Here is a 23,914-nt window from a genome sequence, read left to right as displayed (position 1 = left end):
CCACAGCTACACAGGCTTGTTTAATAATTTCAAAGTACAGTAAGTCCTCGACTTACGTGGATTCGTAGATACGCAGTGGCGGTACTTCGAATTAAAACTAGTTACACCATCTATCTAACGCCAGTTTGTTAGCATATGGCCCTATCTTTTAACGTATAATACCGTGTGCTCGAACTTTTGTGATTGCAATACATTTTGACAAAACTGGTAGGTCATATATTAAGTCAGAAGAAAATTAGGATAGAATGGAGAATATTGTGAATTACACCAAAAAGTGAGAAACTGGTAAAGCATGTAATCATTTATACTAGTTCAAGCATTCAAGGAATTAAGTTTGTATTTAAAAAGTATAAAAAATGTTAAATATATTTACACGGTTTTTGAGACAGACCGCGCATTTCTCAGCATACGGTGGCTGATTTTATGTACTCCTATATACTCGTCTGTTGAGATATGATTATTATTATTATTATGTGACACCTCAAAGTCTCATCGTGGAGGACACACAACTCACCTCCTTCACCAGCTACACCTTAATTCTCCAACTACACCACCACTACTGGCAGTGGCGACTCGTGGCTTGAAATCGTGGGGGTGCTGCAACTTTCGAAATATACATACACACTGTAAGTACAGTGTATACGTGTTTAGATAAAATATTAAAATTATGGTAAAAATTAAACATGAAAAAATATTGTTTAAGATCGATAAAATTATACAGTTTGGTGTAATTCAAAATTACTTTAAAATTATTATAACAAATGTTATGTCTTTAATTGTAATGTCCAAATATTTAAAGAGACGGAGTAAACACGATAAGCACTACGAACACTCTACTACTGGCGCAAACTGCATATGAACAACAGTGGAACTGCGCGACGGACAGTGCCGCATTACGCTAATAGCTCGCATCTCACTATGATGTGCATATGCTTGCTCGCGTAGTAATATGAACTGTGGAAAACACAGTGCCGCCAGCGTCCTTCGCCCTCCTAAGTGCTACAAGATGGATTTTTATCATTTTTTATACAAAATAAGAGAATTGTATAGGATTGTTGATGATAAAATTAAATATTACAAGCAAATATACATAAATTAATAAATATATTTATATATCGAGAAAAATTGGGAATGCTGCAGTTCCGCAGTGCCTATGCACGAGCCGCCCCTGACCACTAATATGTATATTGCCCTATAAATTGTTTGTGTTCTCATAGCTGATTTGCCTGTATACGGGATGAAAAACCCGAGTTTGCAGTCGAAGAAGCTCTGCTAGTTCCTAAGATCGGTTAACTCATCTTGAATTGAAAAGGGCCTATATAAAGATTACTCTTATCGTGAGGAGAATCGAACTCAATTCTTTGTTCCAATGTACCATCATTCTTCCAGTTGCGCTACGGAGGCTGTATATTATAATATTGAAATTAAACGCATCATGTAAAAGCACTTTTTTAATTAATAGGATTTTGAATGTTATATCCCAAACTATAAATGAAATTTTACAAATTAAGATTTTAAAAAAATATTTATTTACTAATAAAATTCTCCCGTCGCCCACCAGGAAAACCACACGGCCAATTAGTGGGCGGCGGACCTTGAGAAAGGCTGAGCTTATCTATTATATATCTGTGTGTGTGTGTGTGTGTGTGTGTGTGTGTTGCTAAAGGATGGAGTCGAAAGGCTTCAATTTTGCATAGGTACGATACTAAAATGGAGGATATTATGGATCCAACAATATTTTATGACCAAATATAGAAAGACGCTTTATTTTTTATTTATTTTTTTTTTTTAATTTACCAGAGAGCTTCACCTTTTATTGGGCGAATGTACGGGCTCCTGAGTAGTACAAACCAAGCAACTCTGATGGCAAAGATTATATTCTCATGAGCTCTCTAGTAAATTTTCGAAACTTTATTTTATATATATTTTGCTTTATCTATATCCGCCGTTTTAATATAATAGAAAGCTTTCCTAAGTAAGCTGACGCACAGATGATAATTCCATCACATTTTTTTGTTCCTGCTTTGAGTGCAAGTTGTGTCTCGTTAGTGAATCTAGGTAGGTATTTATTGTAAACAAAATAATAACTCTAAATATGTGAGAAACGTGATGAGAATACATGTATTGACAATGGAAAGAAGAGGCATATTATAACTACGAAGAATAAAAAAAATAAATTATTAAACGATGTGACGGGGGGGGGGAGGCAATAAGTTCGTATGGATCGTGCGTGTTTGCGAAATGAATGAAGCGACTCTTGGAACTATTATAAAACAAAGTTCGTATTGTGCAGCACATGAAAAGGTTAGCCAATGAAATGCACGCCCGATTTCAAGAAAAGAGGTATATTAATAAAAGAAATGGAAAAGTTATTGGCGATTTTGATTGAAGAAATGCAACAATGGATGTCGTTAGGCCTCATGCTTATATAAGGGCAAACCTGAGATACTATTGAATGCTATAATAAATAAATAAGCTGCAGTAATACCGTACATCCAATATTACAATATTCATAATGAATTGTAATACTATTTATATTAGTTTTCTTATATTTGCATATGCGTTTATATTTGTGTGCTTGATGGAATACTGAATAAACTTTCATTTTCTTTCATAAACAAAGCCAGTTTAGCTAATTATTCTTTGAAATGAACATATGTCAAAAATACATCATGATCAGGCCATTCGACTTACACTATTTGTCAACTTCTGCGGAAACCTTCATAACGAATTTGCCTCGTAAGTCGCCCAATTACGCATTATTAGAATTATTACGATTAACCGCCCTATTAGGCATTAATTATGTTTCAAAGTAGACAAGGCTCTTGGCCGTGACAGGGTTTGAGTACGATATAAGGAGAGGGGAAATGGTAATATTTTCACATTACAATTTAAATTAAAATAAATCCTCTAAAGCCATTTATTTCCCAAGAGTCAGAAATCTTTTAGCCCTCAAGAAAAATGAAATCGAGAAGCAACGGTTTCTACCTTTAGTCCTTACTGAAAGCTGAGCCCAACTTGTTTGAAACTGTGGTCGATTTTTCTGAGAAGCTGTGTGAAAAACCGAGTTTTCGTGAGGAAAACCCTAGTTGACTGTGGTAAAGAATGACTAACTCGGGATGTGGCTAAAGGGAAGGGGAAAAATGCCTAGAAAAAGTTTCTCTAGTGGACAAAGCGAAACGAACCTATGACGATCTTTTTTGCAGTATAGCATCATCGTTATCAACCATCAACAGCCTATGCTACCCACTGACTAATAGGTTGAGAGAAGAAGAAGCAACATAGTACAAGAAATGTTTCTAATGCTACACAGCCACAAATTATAATTTTTTGCACTCAGTTTATACCGGCCTGATTAGCTCTAGCAAACAATATTCTCCTAATTATAGACTGTAGGTTTAAATTCGCTAATGTATGGATATCTGTGAATACCTTGAAGGGTGAGATAAATTTCATAACCAGAGTAAGATCACTACCATGCTTAGTAAAAGCCTAAAGTGGTTTGAAAAAAGTTCGTTTGTTCACTAGAAGAGAACTCTGGATTGTCAAATCCTAGGCATCTCATTATTGTGCTAATGTGCCATAGGTTTTACAAGCTTGCACGTTGGATTCATGTTAACACACGCACACAATATATATATATATATTTTAGCGGGGGGGGGGGCATCACCGGGCCCCTCTTGACTCTGGCAAACAGCATTGCAGCACAGTATCCAGTATTCGGTCTTTTCGTAGCATCACTATCATTACATTAAGATTACGAGATCCTGAGATTTTGCACGGCGTGCGATATTTGAGTGGAGGCTTTCTGTTAAAATGATTCTTTTAACTACTTACTTCATATAAACTGCAGGATCTTAGTCGCTATAAATAACACAGAGGTTAGACCATTGCGCTACTACACAAGCTTCAATCCCCATCCCCCACCCCAAAGATAATCGAAAAGGAAACTGGTATATAGTATAACATTTTAGAAATAATATATTACTCGTGATATATTTAAAATATAATTTAGCAAATAATCGTGCTAAATTCTCTGCACACGCATATCCTGTTAAGAATGAAAAATTGCTAGAAAATATTGGTACAGTGAACGAAATGAGAGCAATTGAGAAACGTTTCCTTGTGTCAAAAGGAAAGTGGATAAATAAAGAGCGGATCGTAGTTTGGGGTTTATAGGATATTTGTTGTGCATGTTACCTACTAATCTTCGAATTGTAGCGACAGGTTTGAACGTGAGAATCTTTGCTTGTGGCCTACAAAACGTTGGGAGTGGATGAACTGGACCATTTCTTGCCTATACCGCCGTGCAAGTGATCAAAGGGCTTCGGTCTCGTTAACGCTCACTGCTACGACATAGCGAGTTATCATCGAGGTCATCGTGGCAAACGGCATACTTCCGGTCTGAGACTTCTAAAGCTATTTATTTAACAATTTTGATTATACCTGCTCGTTAACGTTTTGTGTCGGGTAATTCATATGGGAAATAGACATGAGGTAATACCCGACTAGTGAAGGTAAGCACCCTAGTCGAAGTTGAAAGAATTACATAACGCTTCCTCATTCCATTGTTACTATTGAAGAGATGCTTTGTCTGAGATAGGGTCTCCAAACTTTTTGTGACGAGTGGGCCGAATGGTCAATTACTTTGATTCTTTCTGACCCGATGTAAATTGGGTTAGAAACTAATCGTAATTAGCAACAACAACAATAATAAACTGATTATAGGCTAACTATGCACTGAATCTTGTTTCCTTAAATTTACACTGAAAATACATAAGAACACATTCAGTTATATTTCATTCTAATTAGTTCTCACCCACTAACGGAAAGACCTGGTTTCGATTCCCGTCAGTGACGTGAGGAACCTTTATTGACTAAAGGTGAGTTAGCTAGTCCCATACAGGGGTATTGTTTATGTTCTCCCGGAAACTTTAATTTCTCGTCCCCCAGGACAGGCAAACCTACCCCGTGAAAACACATGGATTACAGTTGTGAATACGTCCCAGCCATATGCCGGTCCCGAGCCCTGATGAAATTGGGGGGGAGCAATGGTGCCACAGCTAAGTAGGTGGGGGGGGGGAAGACATCGCAAAAGTATTTCTTCTTCCCAAACTGACGGTTTAATTTGTTAAATCATTCTCGAATGATCCATAATTGATCTTAAATGCGGTGTATTGACACTAGGTCAATACCCCCGAGATGTTATTTCCAAAGCCATTCCTAGTCAGAAACTATATAAACATCGGTCCGATTCTCAACAGTTATTGATTTATTGGCATTTGTGGTTATTATGCATTTCATTTCAATAAATGCTGTCTCCGAAGCCCTTCCTGATTCATTCCACTACGAAAAGTATAAAAAGCTAAGAAGTGTAGCATCATTATCATTCAGTTGCATTTGAGTTATTCTTGCCATTTCATTTCTGATGAAATGGGTTTTACATTAGGAATAATGTCTTAAAGTACTTACATAAAGTTACCATAAACTGTGTTTTTCAGATGTGTTGCATCTGAAAACCTGAGTTGATAAAATGTACAGATTTGTTATGAAAGTCACAGTTTTAAATCGAGAATGTCATTCTTGCATATTCTTGCCATGTTGATTACATTGTGAAACAGCTCTTTAATAAAAGAGCCACAGTCATTTTATATTTCGGACACTTAAAATTTGAATAAATACTTCATAAGGGTGTTCATTAGCCAATAACTTTTCGTCCTATACGTAAGTAGAATATATTCATGCGTACAATGCAAATTTGGACTTGGAGCCTTGGGGACGCTAGAATCGCTGTATACTGGTGCACATCACAATTTACGAGTCCAATCCGTTGATTTACTGACTGTTACCCTCCTGATAAAATTCATTCGCCAATGAGACAAAAAAAAAAAAAAAAAAAGTAGGATAAAATAAATCTTTAGCAAGAGCGAGTTTTCACCGATGCATCTCGTCAGCGATGGCACTCGGTCTTAGTTAACTGCCTATATACGATCTTGTCCCATCACCTGCTCCCTTGCAAGAAAATCGCGTAAGTTTATTAGATAATATTAAAGAAAGCATTTTGTGGGGGGGGGGGAGATAATGGGGTCAAATGCTCAGTTTCTTCCAGTTTTCTCTTTTTTATGAATAAAGTTGTCGATTGTTAAATAAAGAAAGCCGCAAGCAATGATTTACTTGTGATTTTGGTTGCTCTACCAAAAGCTTGCTTTAAAAGAAGGCTATGCGAAAAATAACCCCTGGAAATCGATACAAAATCAACAATTGCCGTTGTTCGAAACATGTTTGAACTCATACAAAGTTTTCAGTCAGCTTTTGTTTGGGTAGTATCGGTGCATTCGTGGACAGTTTCTCTGTTTATTTTCTAATATCACTCTGAAAGTGTTGCTTTAGATTAAAGTAGCGCCTCCGTATTGCAGTCTCGGCATTTGGTTTTCGATTGGAAAGACCTGTGATGTGAATGCCATTTAGAACACTAGGCTAATTCACTTTCACTCGATAAGTTGTTTTCAACTGAAGGTGAAAGTTTAGCCGGTCTGAAGACTGACGTGGAATATTTTTCCCTGATTATGCTCGGAAACTCGAGTTTTTAACCCTCAAAACAGTAGATCTATCAGACAAGCAGTTAACACGCATACCACACTGGCCCTACAGTCTTAGTTGCTTCGCTTCAGCCGTAATCCCAATCAGTCCAATCCAGTTTCAATTTAAATACGAGAATTGGAAACTCTAATCCCAGATTATTATTAAAATTAAACCTCCATGTAATCCAAAGACTCATCGCAGGAGGTCCACTATTATACTGTTACGTCTCTGTATTTTCGTTTCCTTATTAGAGTACGTATTTAAGTATGACCCAGTCTTTGGATCATACTTAAATACGTAAAACTTCAGTATGAGCCTGGAAGTACACTTATGAAAGGTCTCATATATCTAAGTTTTTTAAATAGTGCATACTCTAAAAATTAGTACATTATAATTTTAATTCGTATTTAATTTTAATTGAATTAGTATAAATATATAATAAACATTAAAACAAAAAAGGACATTACTATTATTATTATTTCTTTAACTTCCATGGAGTCAATATGATTACCAATACGCCTACCATAAAACAGTGCTTATTATGGATGTTGAAAACATAAATTGACCCAGTCATCAGTGTACTTTTGCTGTGTTACACGACACAGCAGAAGTACACACTGACATTTTTGTAATTTTTACGTGACCTAAGATAATGTTAAATGAAGAAGCGGAAGCTGTCTCTACATAGATTCCAAATAAGAGCAAAAATATTTGATCATTTCAGTCACTTGTGTTTTATTTCCCAATTTTTTTCCCCTTTTCTTTTCGAATATAATAATCCGACCTATGTGTTCATAATCAAAAGACAATTCACAAGATGAACATAATCTACGGGTTTTTTTTTTTTTTTTCTGCCATTAGCACCAACGAAAAATTAGTAATTTATAATACGTATGGTATCGTGAGTGAGCTAAGAATTAAATAATCCGGTTCTCCTTTTATGTCCATTGTTCTTTGCTCTAGATTGCAAACCGAGCTGTTTCCTCAAATGTCACAGTTTCTCGTTCACTTGACCACTGTCGTTAAAAATTCTACATGGACAATAACTTCGGGGAAACTATCCGAATGGTGACCTTGAAATATTCTTTCAATTTATCGAAGCGTGGAAACAAGGACTAGTTTTCAAAAAAGAACATTGATTTGATGCTTGACTGTGGCAAAGCTCTTTTCCTAATTGCGCGGATATTCGATGTCTCCGCTAGGCTTTACTGTTCTTAAATCAGTTCTGGTAGACAGGAGATGTAACTAACCGATACGAAGATAAAAATAATATAACACCGTATCACAGTGCTCTTTTCTTTTTCATATGCACAGTTTGCTCTTTAATATACTTCGTTTGTATAATAATAGTAAAGCTTTCAACTGTAGAAGTCAAAAATACATTTATGAGTATCGATATAATAATGAACCATGTCATACAACAAATGCTGTAGCGACATATTTTCAGGTAAGTGGAATGTACTACTAGCTAGACAAGTCAGCGCAGGGTTTTGATTCAAATTCTATCGTACAAATTCTATTGGGAACAGTTGGAAGATCGGTGAGGAAGAGACCGCCAACTTCACGTTGACCTACGTTTAGCATCTGTTTATAGCAGCCAAAGGCAAAAAACTGAAGTTTTGTTATTAATAATTCCGTTACGAATTCCATCAGTTTATAAATAATGTAATAGTTCATCTAGGATGCACCCTGCACATTATTATTTTTTTTGTTGTTGTTGTTAGTTTCCTATCATAATGCACACTTGGATAACGTCCTGGATTACCTGATAAAATTATCGTGCCCCATTTGATACTAATGAATGGATAATTTCTGTATTTTACTGTTGTTAAAGGTGGATCATCATTTCTGATGATTGAGAATCACTATTTTCTATAAATTTGCTAAATACGCAATTCTTATTGGTTACCACAAGCAGCAAGGTATGAATTGTAATTCAGCTTGTACTGGAGATTCGGTTTGATTAGCGGTTATTAATATTTTTTAAATAATCATTATGATATTGTTCTTCCCTTACTCAGGGTTAATGGATAGAAAGTAGTAGCACAACTCATTAAAAAAAAAAAAAAGATACAATATAGACTCGTAAAGTGAACTGCAATAACGCACATTGTTACATCGAAGATTCAGAAGAACATATTTAAGAGTTCTGTACATAATTAAAATTAATTTCCCCTGTTCTTTCCTGCCCAAAAAGCTCAGAAAAGCTTCGAAGATTGGCAGTCGTATTTAAACTCGTGACTTGTCATTTCGTGAACAAAATGAATAATATCGCGAAGTTCAGAAATAAGCTCTTACATGTCTATCTGCTTAGCCCTTTCATCATAAGATAACAAAACTATGTTCCTAAAAGTAATAAATATACATAGCTTAAATTAATACTACAACTAATAAGAAAGATTAAATATAAATAATTATTAATGGAATAGGAAGTATAAAGAGCTAGAGCACTCATTTAAGATGCAAACATTTTTTTTAAAGAATTATTATTATTATTTTAAGAATATTTAGGAAGTAAAACGAAGATAACGTAAAGAGAAGGAGAGGAAAAATTATTACAAGGAATTAATGAAAGAACAAAAAGTTGACTTCAAAGATGATGAAACAAGAACAGGAAGAACTTGAAATTGAGGTTTGCGAGGTCGGGAAAAAATACTTATGTCAAGTGGAATTACAACAGAAGATTTGAAATATTGCAACAAATGTATTTCATTTGCTAATTGGCATAACTAAGGGCACTGTTAATGAGGGGCGATCGCTAGAGGAAATTAGAACAGTCTGTGTGTGTCCTTTTAATAAAAAATAAAACGGGGTTTGGGGGGGGGGCAAAGCAGTATTATAATTGCAAAGATCATTTCGATGGCTATAATTTTAGAAGTTATAAAACAAATATTCCAGGCACATAATACGAGACTAACACAGATGTTTCATGGTTGCAAATCATTATTAAGAACAAGTCATTAAGAGCTTTTCTTCCGAAAATTACTGTTTTTCCTTCTGCAAAATACAATTCTGGAGACAGAATATGGTTCATGAAAGCAGTTTTCATTCTCGTAAAGAAATGGTTCCAAGAAAATTGATGGACGTCTAAGATTATTTGGGAGAGGAATAAGTTGAACTAATGACAATAAAAGGAATCTAGACTTCAAAGAACTTGCCGAGATTTTACTCTTCACGTATTCTACTTAAAAAATAGTTTCAAATAGCTGCAAAAGAGCTGTAAAGAAATAGAATCAGAAACACAAATACCTTTGAAATAGAAATGAGAATTCGATAACGTTTTCAGTATTCTTTGCCGATGGCCGCAAAAAGATCAGACATGCTAAATACTCAGAGAACGCTGAATGCATAATGAGACAAATATCCGAGGAATATGAGAAATGATTAACTTCAGATAAACTTCACCAAAGCAGAATGATTGATCATTACAGGAGATAACACACCTGATAACATTCATGGGAATGAGAACAAAGAGTAGAAATATTTAGACACCTGTGAAGAACAGTGATAAAACTACTAGGAATGCTGTCAGAAATCTGCACACACCGAAATCTTTAACATCTACGAAACTTCTTTCTCAATATAATAGCTTCAAAAACTGCAAGTACTTTGATGGATTGCTGTGTAGAAGTACCAGATCACGAAGCGGTACCGAGTCAGGAATGGACCATATCAGAAGAAAGAAAAGTGCGTGATAAAAATTACAAAAATCATTCATCAGTGCTTTTCTAGGTCATTTTGCAGTCTCTCGTCTCCATCGATTTTATATAAGTGAATAAAATTTTATATATTAAAAAAATCAGGGAATGGAATAAAAATTCTAACGTAAATAATTAAGGAAAAAATATAATTTCGTTAAAGGCGATTTGATTTTAATTTATTTTTAATCAAAATAAAAACAAATAAAATAAGTTACGTACAGATGCGACTTTAAGTCATTAAAAATTTTAAAAAATAAAAAAGAAAGTATCGAAATTAACATGAAGAATTTAAAGATTATCTATATTGGAAAGCAAAATTTAAACAGCACAAATGGTGTCTTATTCTTAATTTAAAAGAGAGATCATTCTTTCTCCCGTCAACTCAACCGCTCATCTTGAACGAATTAGATTCCGTTTGCGGAGATAATCAGTGGAGTTATATTCTACAGAACAAGAGCATAGAATTGAAATCCAACACAAAACTCCAATACTCCCTCAGAATTGTTAGTATTTATCTTCCTAACGTACTATTTAGACATGGAGATTTTGACACATTGGTCACACGTATAGTATATCAAGTTCAGTACAGCATATATATTGCGTACAGAAATTAGTATTATCATTATTGCACGGACACCTCCATGGCGTCCTAAAACTCATTTGGGAGAACAGAACTCTCCATCACTCGCCTCTGAATTCTCCATCACTTGCTCATTCTCCAAAAAAAACTCTGGGAGATCAGAGCTGAGCACAGTAATCTAGATATGGCCGTATCAAGGCTTTATAAAAAAAGGAATGATAATTTCCTTATCTCTACTTGTTAGTGTAGTCTTCAATTTAAAAAAAATTGTGCAGTCTTAATCAAAACTTTGATTATTGTACAAGCAAAAACTTGTTTGTCTCGACGGCAGTTTGGGTCTAGCAGAGCTATAAAAGTAATAAGAAAATTGTCAACTGTCAGTTACGTAGAAAATGTTCCAAATGATTTAATCTGAAATTTAATTAAAGAGAAGAAAAAATAACTAAAGAGCCTTGATTATTTACATTTAGATTTAGTAAAGATGAGAAGGGGAAAAAAATCCACTTACCGCTCCTAATTCGCAACCTTAGGGGAATGGATGAGCTTGGGATCAAAATAATTCTAGTACGAACCGCACCTTACATTTTTTTGATTCACCAGCTGTCTTTTTTTGTTTTATTTTCTGAGCTTTGTTTGATTCGAGTTCTGCTCTAATTAAACGTAATTGAGTTGACTTCTTATTTTCAGAGTAACGAGGAAGCTAGAAAAAATTCAAAGGCAAGTGATTAAATTAATATCAAAACTGGAAAATTATGACTATTAAGATATAATAATAGGAATGCAATTTCCAGTACTGATTTCTTTTAAAGAAGTTATAGTCCCAAAACTAAATGCAACTTGAGCAGTTTAATATAAACCTGAATCAGTTTTTGGTACAAAGAAAGACGAGTTGTGGCTGTTTTCGGATGGTGATAGAATTGCAATGATTTGTTGTTTGATGAATAACGGGATTATTGTGTTCTACTATTCTCCTATCCAAAAATTTAATATTGCCTTCAAAGGGGGGGGAAAAATTACAATAAATTTATAGCGGAAAACTAGGTGAGCTGAAATATCCTGAGCTGCTGAGAATCCTTCCATTGCCAGGTCGACAATGGAATTAATCATCGAGGTAGGGAGTGAAACGTTCGATAGCTCAACGATAAGATCTACGATAGACAAAATAAAGGTTTTTCGAAGAAACAAGAAGACTGATCAAAAATTATCAGAGGCAGAATTATTTGTTGGGAAACTACTAACTGTCAAAGTGTCAATCGTGTAAGATGTTTAGCAACATCTCTTACGCCACCTAACGAAAAAGATGATAGAAGCTGAAGTCGATCACAAGAGCTAATGTCCAGTGCAAGCATATTCTTCTCTCTTTCGTACTGTGAAATGAATACTTCGAAAGAGTAAAAGTGTACGGATCAGAATTTACTGCACACAGTAACAGACGTGGAAACCCATGAAATGTTTTAGCAGGCATTCAGAGAAACAGTTGTTGTCACTCGACTAAAGGAAGGAAAGCAAGTCCAATGATGTCAATGCAATGACAATCGCTTTTCGTCTCGTGGCCAAACCATGAATTAGACTTTATAGAACCATTTCCCAATGTCTTTGAGACGTATTTCCTCGGACACAAGCTCAAAAATGGTCTCCGACACCTCGTTTCTGTACCACAACAAATGCGCATTCCACCTGGTTCTAAAATGCAATCGTCTCGTCTCTGTGATTCTCTGCCTGCTGTAATCACTATATTTGATCTCCCCCGTCACTTCTTACCCCCATTCTGAAAACCATTCTGGAAGGGATGATTTTTAGAATACTAAAACTAACTTACCAGAGGGTTGTGTTAAAAAATAAAAGTTATTTACGCGTCGATTTGTCTTTTAACGGATCTAAAGGTGAATTAACTTCTTAAGAGGTGTGGTAGGCCTTTTCCTCCCGGAAACTAGGGATTTTTTCATCCAGCAAACATGCTTCGGCCGCTCTGAACAACAAGCAACAGATTTTTATTGTTCTTTGAATATTTCATTACCTGGTTATTCCTGTAGAGTCTGTCTCTTTGATGACTGTGCGTTTATCGCACAGTCATTATCTCCTCAGTTGTAGGCATCGTGTATAAAACCATAGTCGAATAGTAATGACTGTGTGGAAACACGTGGTCTAACTTCTTTGTCAAGGAACGTTAGCAACACGAAATCTATAATAACTTCAAACAATTTCCCGTTATTGTATTTGAGTATATTTCCCTTCATCTTTTTTGTTTGTTGATTCTTTTTGCCTACTATTAATACCTGAGCGGAAACTTATTATAACGTCGCATTATGTGCTTGTTATAACAAATCACATATTTAATATTTCAAAGTATAACACTCTAAACAATGTAATTAATGAGTACTTCTTGATATATGAGTAGATGCGTGAAGTAGGTCATTGTGCTAATAAGAAACAAAACAAAAGACGTCCTTCAAAAGAACGAAAAAAAACATACAAAAAAATCACACGTCAGAGAATAGCTTGTCATTATTTGCTAACCGTGAATGTGAACACTAAACAAAGGTATATAAAACATGGAAAGAAATTTCTGCTTGATACACGGAAGTAAATGGAAGTAAATATATTCTGCATTTACTGCTTGTCATTAACTTTTTTTGCGTGCTTCGCTACTGTTCGTATTTTTCACGTCAATTCCGCAGTGCACAAAAGCGTGGGAATACTAATGGATAGTAGATCAATGTGAAAGGAATTACATAATTACATTTCTATTTAGAGACAGCTAAGAAAAAGTAGGTCATGGATTTAAGACGTATGCTGCTCCACACATAAACTTTATCTTGTAACAATGTTTAATGTGCATGGATCGGAAAAAATAGTTACCAATTCTTTTCACTGTTATCAATTTGATAACGTGTAAGTATTAAAGTTAAATTCATGAGCTACGGTACTGCAGTATAAGCCTCTTTATTATTTGGTATTCTTTCCTGCTAATGTGATTCTAGCAGGAAATATTTCCATTGTATTTCCTGCCGTAAGGTACAAAAATCGGCACTTTGGCTGGTAACATCCTCCTACCTCTTTTTACGTCTCTCAACGCTATCGAAATAACCTTGGTCGAAAAAATCTGGGTTTCAATCATGGACTTGAAGAACTTTTCCTAACAATATGCAACTTAGCTCGGCCAGAGGGTAATTGTAATATACATTGTTCATTGTCTTATCACTACACTAAATTTAGACTTTACTAAAATAACCACAACCTCTATATATATTACAACTGTCAAAATTTTTAAAGATGTTGTATTTATGCACGGAATTTTGTCTTTAAAATGTTCATATAAATTTATTTATATTTTTGCAACTTAAGTAAATTTAGATGATATTCATACTGCTGTAAATATCGAGTTCCGTTGACATTTTTCTATATATATATATATTCCTCTCCCCCCCCCCATACACACACACATCGTTGTCATATTTTCGAGATTTCTTCCTCCCCCTCTGTAAAGTCGACATCATTTATGGATAACCGTGTTCTTGGAAGAAAATTTTTGAAAAAGAAATTCAACCAGAAATTACCCACAATCATTAATTTAAAGTCGATAATCCATAGCGTGAATTTCCGCAAAAGGTTTGGTGGGAGTGGACAGGAATTCTCAAGATTTCAAAAGACTCTACGATCATACCTTCATACCCTCGTTACGCAGTGACGTAATGAAGGTATGAAGCGCCTGTGGCAAGTGTCTAACTTGTGTTCCCCCTAACCCAAAAATGACAAAAATGTTATACATTTTGCGCCCCAAACCTAGTTGCGCCCTTGGTCGGCGCCTCTTTCGCCACGCCCTCGTTACGGCACTGTAGAAACGTATCAAAAATTTTAACATGACAAATAAATTGAAGGAAAAAATGAACCTATTCACCCTCCCCCATTTCTTTTATATATCATTCTTCAATCCCATGCTTTAAAAATGTTTTCAGTAAACATTCATCTAACAGTTGGATTTTGATTATTTATTTATTCGTTTGTTTATTTATTTTTTATGCATTCAGGATTTCCTCCTCTTCCAACTTTGGTTTACTTCGTTGTCATTCCAGCTTGTCATTGTCAACCCATCAATCCCAACAAAATGTTGACTACTGTTGAATAATTTTTATCACCTGCTTATGAGTGACACGTCCTGTCGACTTTGTCGTGCCTCGGCCAAAATGTCATCATAAAAAAAAAGAAGAAAAAACATTAAGGATAATAATGCACCTTAGTACTTTACTTCTGTACTTCACTGTACGGAGAGAGGGGGAAGGTAGAATGCCGTGACTTTTAGACCTTGTTTACAGTCTTCGGTGCCATCAGGGTTGCTTCAAAAGTTTTATCACACGTCATCGAAAAATCGGTGAACTTGACACGGACAAAGCAATTACTTCCTATGGACGGGTTGTGTCAGTTCACACTAATTAATTCCGGTAACGTTACGGGGATAAAAAAAATATTTAAAAAAATAATAAAAAAACTCCGCTTGTTCAGCTAGAGTGAGTATATTGTCGTTCCTAACTCATCACTTTTTTTTTTAAATCTCTTTCATTATTTCTTTAATGGTCAAATCAAATATATATATATATATATATATATATATATATAATCATAATCATTATGATTATATATATATAATCATAATGGTCATATCATAATCAAATATATATATATATATATATATATATATATATATATATATATAGCCAATAGGCTTCACTTCGGCGATGTAACATTATTTAAATTAATGGCATATTAAATCCCATATTATTTCAAAGCCGAATAAGAAACTCAAAGATCGGAATCAAAGTTTCATGCTGAATATAGTAAACTATCCGCCGAAACTTTTATGGTTTAAATGACTATAACACCGAGATTAAAAAAGAATAAGGTTTAATCGTGAGACACTACGAGTTTCGTTGAAAAAATCAACTTCTTCGGGTGTCAAATACAAAGAATTATATAAAAAATAACAAAAACATTGTAAAATAACAACAACAGATCTAAATTTTTTCAACGACACTAGTAGTGTCTCACGATTAAACCTTATTCTTTTTCAATCTCGGTGTTATAGTCATTTAAACCATATTAATATTCATAATATTATTGACCCAGTAAATATGAACTCCGATATATATATATATATATATATGTTAGAAATTTATTGCGACTTTTTTTTATAATTTTTTTTTAATAATTTGAACCATAAGTGTTCACAAGAAGAAAGTTGTGCCTTTTTGAATGTGAGAAAGTGGGGGGAAAATCACCGTTTTTGCATTCAAAATCTTGTTTTTATTTCTTATTTCCGGGATCAAAAAAAAAAAAAAAATCTCGAGAATGCAGATTCAATCTGCATCTAATCAGCTATCGTGTCCATAATGGATTTAAATGTAGCGTATTTATATTCATTGAAGTTCAAATGGAAAGGAATTGAAAATGCATTAATGAATGGTCTTGTGTAAACAATAATTACAAATAAAGGAGTAAATAATGGGTGGATGTGCCTCAGTTCTTTTCGTTTGTTTGTTTGGTTTTTTTTTCGCTACGTCATTGCACTTATTCTATGTTCTGTATTGCTTTGATATTTGGAAATGAGATCGCTCTTTCCATGTGTGTTTTTCAAAGTGTTCAAGCATCTATTAGATTCCTTTTTGTCCGTCCATCCTGTGCACATAATAAGTATTATTTGACATGGCGGGTTTTATTAAAATTTTGTACTTAGGACCCTATAAAAATTGTTCAGTTATTTTGATTTTGATTTCAGTCTCCAAAATCAAAACACTCAGCTAAGCTAAGTGTTTAGCTTAGCTGTAGCTGAGCTAAGTTAAACATGTTTCTAAACATGTTAAGCTAAACACTTAGCTCAGCGGTCAAGAGTAGAACTCTCTTCTTGGACTGACAACTTTTCTTGCACAACCACATCGCGTCTAGAGCATGCTCAGCCTACAAAAAACTTGGTGTCCTCTTTTGCTGAAGGCATTACATTTCACTTGGCTATTAACATTACGAATCTCAACTCTGCCCGGCTGTACGGAATATATATATATGTCTAAATGTTCTTGATGCTGTCCAAAAGAGGGAAGTTCTAAGAATAATAATCCTTCTCTCGCATCCGATCGGTTTCCATATTGCATCTTTTTTGCAAATATTTCCATGTGGGCTGTTTTGCAGAACTGGAATCTATCAATCCCCATTTCTATTAAACCTACAATAACACGAGCAACAGCTACCTAACATCCAATTACACTTAAATACTAACCCATCAAAGCAAACCTGCTCTCATTTATCTTTCGTCTGACCTCTGGTACAAGGCATTCCAGACTATAATCTATAGCTCGTCAACAGTTATATCAACAGATTCCCTTAATACCCTTGCTATTTATTTATATAAATAAACAGCAATCTCAAACGATATGAAATTATATTCGTTAATGACAATAACCGTGTACAATATATCAGTAAAAAAAAAGGATGCTATGATAATGAGGATGTTATTACGAAAGTCACATTTGAATGATTGTCTTGAATAATTTTCCATACGTGATCACGTTAACCATTACAGTATCGTCACTCGATTCCTTAGAATATATCTTCAAGGTAGACTGCAGTGGTTTCTTCCTGCTATAGCAGAGCTATTTCCTCCTTCAAATCATGGTGCAATCGTGTACAAGACATAAACAAACTTAAGCCATTGAACAGTCATGTTCTTTCTATTAAAAAAAAAAAAAAAATGTGGAAAAGTAAGTCTTAGCAGATAATAAAATAATAAGATATTCATTGATTTTTTTTTTAATAGGTATTCCCTACTTTAAAACTCGACTACAAGCTCTGAGTTCGTTCTGTGCTAATTATTCAAGTACGTTTTGTTTTGTTTATTTTTGAGTTAAAATGTTTAGATACCCATTTTGATCAATTTAAGACTCCTGTGGATTCTAGTTTAGCGTTTCTTCTTACTTCATTATTCTTTTATTATTTATTTATTTGTTTTGTTTTATTTGTGTGATTTATTTATTTATTGTTATGTCGCAGTACACTCTCGCACAGGAGCGAATGCTGGTCTTGAAATTCACGCTTGCTCCTGTTATCATTCAGGGAGTGAGAGGTGTGATTGAAGTCTGATTAGCGGAATGATGAATTACTGACCATTTAAAACTATGTACAGGTAACCCTCGTATAATGCGGATGTTAGGTTCCGCAGAAATGCCGCGTTATATAAATCGCGTTATGCGAGTATCAGATCACATAGAAAAAGTAGGGTTATGTTCCGAAATCGTTTTTTTTTTTTTAATTATATAAACAACAATGACATATCCAACAAAAAAAAAAAAAGTATTTAATTCAGGTAATTCATGTAAGTTAAGAAAACATATAAACTATGAAACAAATACACAGTATAAAAGTATAAAAATTACAAATTGTACTTAAACTTCATTGCACATAATGCATAAATGTTTTAGGCAAAATAAAATAGTGCATATTTTAATCTTTCATAGCACGAGGATTTCTTAATAAACACTGGTTTGGTCATGTAATCACCTGATGCATTACTACAAAACAGTAGAGTAATTATCTTTGGAAACTTTGAATCCAGGAGCTGATCTTTCGTTTTTCGAAATATAGGTGCGTTTTTGCACTTTTTCCAATATAACCCGGATTCATCTGCATTGCACACCTGGTCTGCACTATAAATGTTTATAAACTTTGAGAGTTTTTTGTTTAATAAGATTTCCATCCATAGGAATTTTCTTTTGAGGTGCAATCTTCTATCGAAATCATTACAGATTTTTTCTATTAGAATATCGCGTACACGAGCAACGCGCTTTGCACTTATCGTTGACCCAGCAATAAACACTTTCTCGGATTTTATGTTCATTTTGGTTGATTGTTCGAATTGTTGATTCATTTAAATTCAAAGTCCCTGCAAAAACTCCTGGTTTTTCTCCACTTTTCAACCGATCCAAGATTTCGAATATTTTTCTTCGAGAGAAATTAATTTTTTTTTTCAATGTCGGTGTTTCCCTTTCGTTGCAGTTTGTGGCCATTACTATAAAAATATTTTTTTACACGAAAAAGCAAGCATTACATATTGTATGTAACTCACCAGAAAAATAAAGTGCTCAACTTGAGATGAACACACTCATGATTTTTAAAGCCCTTTCCTGGCAGAAACGAGGACAATTTTCAACAATAAACGTTTTATACGGTAAACAATTGAGGTACATGCGTGCTAAAGGGTATTTCCTCTAATATAAATTCCCTACTTATAATTACATGCGGGATACAGGCAGACACAAATTTAACGAAGATAAAATTTGATTTTTAAGTCGCGCGGTGAAAAACATATGAAAAGAGAAAGGGTTACTACAATTTTAGACCGCGTTGTGTAAGTACCGCATTATACGAGGGTTACTTGTATTTAGAAATGTATGTACATTTAATCATACAAATATAACATTATTTTACAAATGATATTCTATCTTTTTAAATTTAGCTACTTGAATACAAATTCTACCCTACGGTTCTTCTTCATGAACTGATTAATAACATTGTCATAAAAAAAGTTGGTTGTAACTTAATTTTCCCATGTAACACGCGCACTTGTAAAGGCTGGTTGAAGCTCACTAGCTAGAGCTACGTTGACTCCGTATGGCCTGTGTTTAAGGCTGGGAAGCGGAAATGGCTATGCATGGCATGAAATCACAGTGCTGAAGCGAGGACCTGGATGCTCCCACAACCGAGCAAGCCAAGGTAGTTTGACTAACGTCGGCCTTCGATACACAACGCAAAGCTCGATTATTGCCGCGCAAACTTAAAACGGCTTCTGTCTACAAAAATGAAAGCCTAAATGGAATGCTTATAAATGCATGCATTTATTAACAAATAAATATTACTTCTTTCTCAATTAATGAGCATAGCAAACATGGAGAATTCGCCACTGCTCTCACAAGCTTGCGGGCAATTATGCCTTCTTAGGTACAACAAACAAAATTTAATAAATTAATCTGTGTTATTAACATTAGGGTTGTTATTAACATTAATTTGTGTTATAATCATGCAGAGGCAGCGCCAAAGATCGACAAAATAATAATCAGTTTTGTTGGGGCATCGCATATCTCTACTACGTATTTTATATTTTAATTTATAAAATTTAATCCTAAATTTTAGAATAGCACTAAAGTGAGTTAGGCTCTTTCTTCGCATAAATTGTTATGCGACGTCAATAGCGCATTCAGGATTTAATCTCTTGGGGGGGGGGGGGCGAGTTGAATAGACGATTTGAGAATACACTACGCATCGCATACCACCTGTGACCGAGCATCTGCAATGATCGCTAATTCATAAGTAGTATAGAAACGACACAACATAAATTTAAAAAAAAAAAAAAAAAAAGAATTTTAATTAGGAAAAGATTTCTGGAAATTTTTCTAGTGTTTTTTTTTTCCCTTTTTCTTTGGAGGGCCAGGACACCCCCCCCCCCTCTCCTCTGGGTGCGCCACTGTGCGAAGTTAATTCGTTAAGCTTCAACGATGTTCTCGGAGATATTGATATTCATAATGTTATTGATAAATTTGATAATAAAAAATGCATTTTTTTTTGTGTTATCTGTAGTTTTATGTGTTGTTTTTTATTCTTATTTTTTGAGGCTAATATTAAGAATATTTTTGAATTAGGTCACACTCCCCTTAGAGGTAGGAGAAATATCTCTCCTAAGAAATCTCATGTTTCGCAAAGAATTTTACAATGTAATATTTTAATTTTATTTTATTTTTTATCGGCTTGCTAATTTTGTGTTTGTTAAAATGAACAACTAAAAAAAGGTTCTCTGATAAATAACTTGGCTTTCAAATGATGCAGATAAGCGCGCACAACTGCTTTCGAAATTTTAACTATTACAAATGAATTCTTGAAATTTGGTCAGACTGGGTGTGATTTCGTTGTCGGATATGCATGCCGGTTATATAAAGCCTCTATCATTTATCTCATGATAATTCTTACAACAGTTTACTGAAGATTTAACTTTTCCTGAAGCGGAACTTTTAATGTTTTTTGATGCAACCATAATGTGTACCACATCTTGTGTATGTGTTCGTGTTTCACGAGGCGAAACGACCTTTTTTTTAAAATGGGACCACACTACCCCGCTCATATGCAAACAATTCTGCAGTAAATGACCCTCTTATAAACTTATCACCGCACGGAAGAGAACTAAATATTAAAAGGACAATGCCCACCTAGAGAATGTCCCGTACTTTTTTTTTTTTTTTCCCATGAAGACGTAGAATGAACGAAAAGCTGGGACCCACATTCGGGTGCTTTAAACAATGAGAAGATAGCATAGGTGGAGGGACAGCACACCAGTACGGCTTCATAGTTTGATTTTTACTGAGAATTTCGACATTCAACTCGTATATACTGAAATACACTAATTGTTGCGTGTTTTTTTTTTTTTTTTGAGTTAACATTAATAACCACGATTTTATTCGCTATCACATAAAATATGTTTCTTTGGTAACGATGCTCTTGTATCAAGTTTTAAATACAACTCTTGTTTGTATAATCTGTTCTCGGTTGATGCATATTTGAAAAAACAATTTTAATATTATTGCACATCGATTATGTTAAAAATCAAGTGTCTGAACTTGACGTAAGCATCCTTTAGTTAAGATGATACGATGATGACGGAACATTAACCAATTTAGGTTAAGAAAGTGAGAATTTCGTTACATAAGACATCACTTATTCTATATCTTCTGTAATTTCAAAACTGCGGAACATTTGTATATGAGGTTGAAGCAGCATGGACTATAGAGTGAATTGTTAAAGTATGCAATTGAAGTATATAATATACTAAAAAAAAAGCGGTTCACATTAACTTTTTTTTGCTAGAACTTATGGCAAATACGAAAGGAGGCTTCGAAATATTACAGGAGAAGAGTTACTGATTGTGATACAGATAGCCAGTTTGAATGAATTCAAACCAGATGATTTGAATGCATTTAAGGCTCTGGCTTGAAGTCTGTTTAAGTAATTAGATTTAGTCCTCCCCAAACATATCCAGTGATGATAATAACTGACGTTGTATTATGTTTTCCTTTAAAATTCACAAAATGATACTTGAGAAATCTCGTAGGAAAAGTTACGCTTTTATTCTCTTTGTGTTTTATTTTTTATTACCTTATTATATTTCATTACCATTCTTCTAGTAGTGCAAATATTGAGGAGATATATTAAGTGCTTAATTTCAGCCAATATTAGGTTATTGACAAATTTTAACATCAAAATATCCAATTTTATGAAATTTCGTCCAGCCAGAGTCCAGTAATTGTTCTCTACTAGTTCGAATTCTTGACAAATTTTGCCACTGAAAATGGCAAAGTTTGATTTAAACCATAAATGAGATTTCTGGACAAATTATAGGAAATGTTCTAAATAATTCTAGCCAGGAATCTGACAAAATTTATCTAATTCTTGCTTATTCATTTTGTGAAACATATCTCTTAGCCTTATAAAAAAATAAAAAATAAACGGAGATTATATACCGGTAAATAATTATTTACAAAATTATATCTTCGCTCCCACTTCAAGGCGTTCAAGATTTCCACGATGAGGCTTACAAAAATACTAGAGCGAAATGTAGTATATTCCCATGTCTCAGAATGCGGGGAGCTATTAATTTTTTCCCTTAGCAACTCAGTTCTAATTAAATTCAGATGAATATTTAATCGTTTATATAAACCTTTGCCCTTTAAACCTATTGAGTAAAAGAAAAATATATCTCTACTAGTATTAGATAGAACTGGTGAAAGTTGGAAGGCGAAACGGTCATATGTGGTAATGAGTTCAGAGGTATATAACTAACGCAGCATGTGTTGCTTTGGTATCTTCAAGAGCATCCAAATATTATGAAAGCGAACATGGGACTCGAAAGCGAATTCCTGTGGTGACTTCCGACTTATTAGTCTAATGAGCCAAACATTAAAAATATTTTTGAAAGTAATTCAGAATCGCATTTATAGAAAAAGTGAAGAAACTCTAAGTGAAACACAATTCGGCTTTCGGAATGGTTTTGGTACTAGAGAGGCCCTTTTCTGTACCCAAATATTGATACAAAAATGCATAGAAAAACAGAAATCTGTCTTTATCTGTTTCATAGATTTTGAAAAAACATTCGGCAAAGTCAGACACACTAACTTAATAGAAGTCCTTCAACAAATAACGCTAGACGAACAAGACATAAGACTAATAACAAATCTGTATTGGAATCAGTCAGCTACCGTTCAATTAGACAACATTACCACCAGTGATATTAACATCAAAAGAGGAGTGAGACAAGGATGTGTGCTCTCACCACTCCTGTTCAACATATACGCAGAGGTAATCTTTAAAAAAGCATTGGAAGAATGTCCAGAGGGAATCACAATAAATGGAAAGATTGTTAACAACCTACGATATGCAGATGACACCGTGCTAATTGCAGATAACATTATGGATCTCCAAAAACTCATTGACAGAGTATACATAGAAAGCCAAAGAATGGGAATAAATATAAACATCAACAAGACAAAATACATGATCATCAGCAAACATCCAGCCTCATCAATGAAACTGACACTCAATGGGAAAAATATTGATCAAGTGTCAAGATATAAATATCTTGGTTGTTGGCTAAATGAACGGTGGGATCCAGAAATAGATATAAAGACAAGGATTGAAGTTGCACGGCAGTCCTTCATGAAAATGAGAACACTATTCTGCAATAAAGACCTAAACATAGAAGTCAGATGCCGAATGCTGAAATGTTACGTGTGGTCTATTCTGCTCTATGGAGTTGAAACATGGACATTGAAGGCGACAACCATCAAGAAAATCGAAGCCTTTGAGATGTGGCTATACAGAAGAATGCTAAAGATATCATGGACAGAAAAAATTACCAATGAAGATGTCTTAAAATCCATTGGCAAAGCTAAACATCTTGCACAAATAATCAAGAAACGAAAAACATCATATCTTGGCCACATCATGAGAAACAGCAAATACCAACTTC

General features: G+C 34.3%; 1 protein-coding gene across 6 annotated transcripts in view; it reads left to right on the top strand.

Moving 5' to 3' along the window:
* Cen (cerebellar degeneration-related protein 2-like) overlaps positions 1-23,914 on the top strand; it is a 274,212-nt gene that overhangs the window by 62,699 nt on the left and 187,599 nt on the right. For all 6 annotated transcript variants that reach the window (XM_090397363.1, XM_090397362.1, XM_090397367.1 and 3 more), the window contains one exon: positions 17,666-17,725. In XM_090397363.1, coding sequence (XP_090253489.1) covers positions 17,666-17,725 — 60 coding nt within the window. The remainder of the gene's footprint in view (positions 1-17,665; positions 17,726-23,914) is intronic.

Source organism: Typopeltis vanoorti, chromosome 9, assembly GCF_054136105.1.
Source record: "Typopeltis vanoorti isolate ZY-2024b chromosome 9, IOZ_Tvanoo_1.0, whole genome shotgun sequence".
Taxonomy (NCBI): domain Eukaryota; kingdom Metazoa; phylum Arthropoda; class Arachnida; order Uropygi; family Thelyphonidae; genus Typopeltis; species Typopeltis vanoorti.
This window is presented reverse-complemented; position numbering and strand designations above follow the sequence as displayed.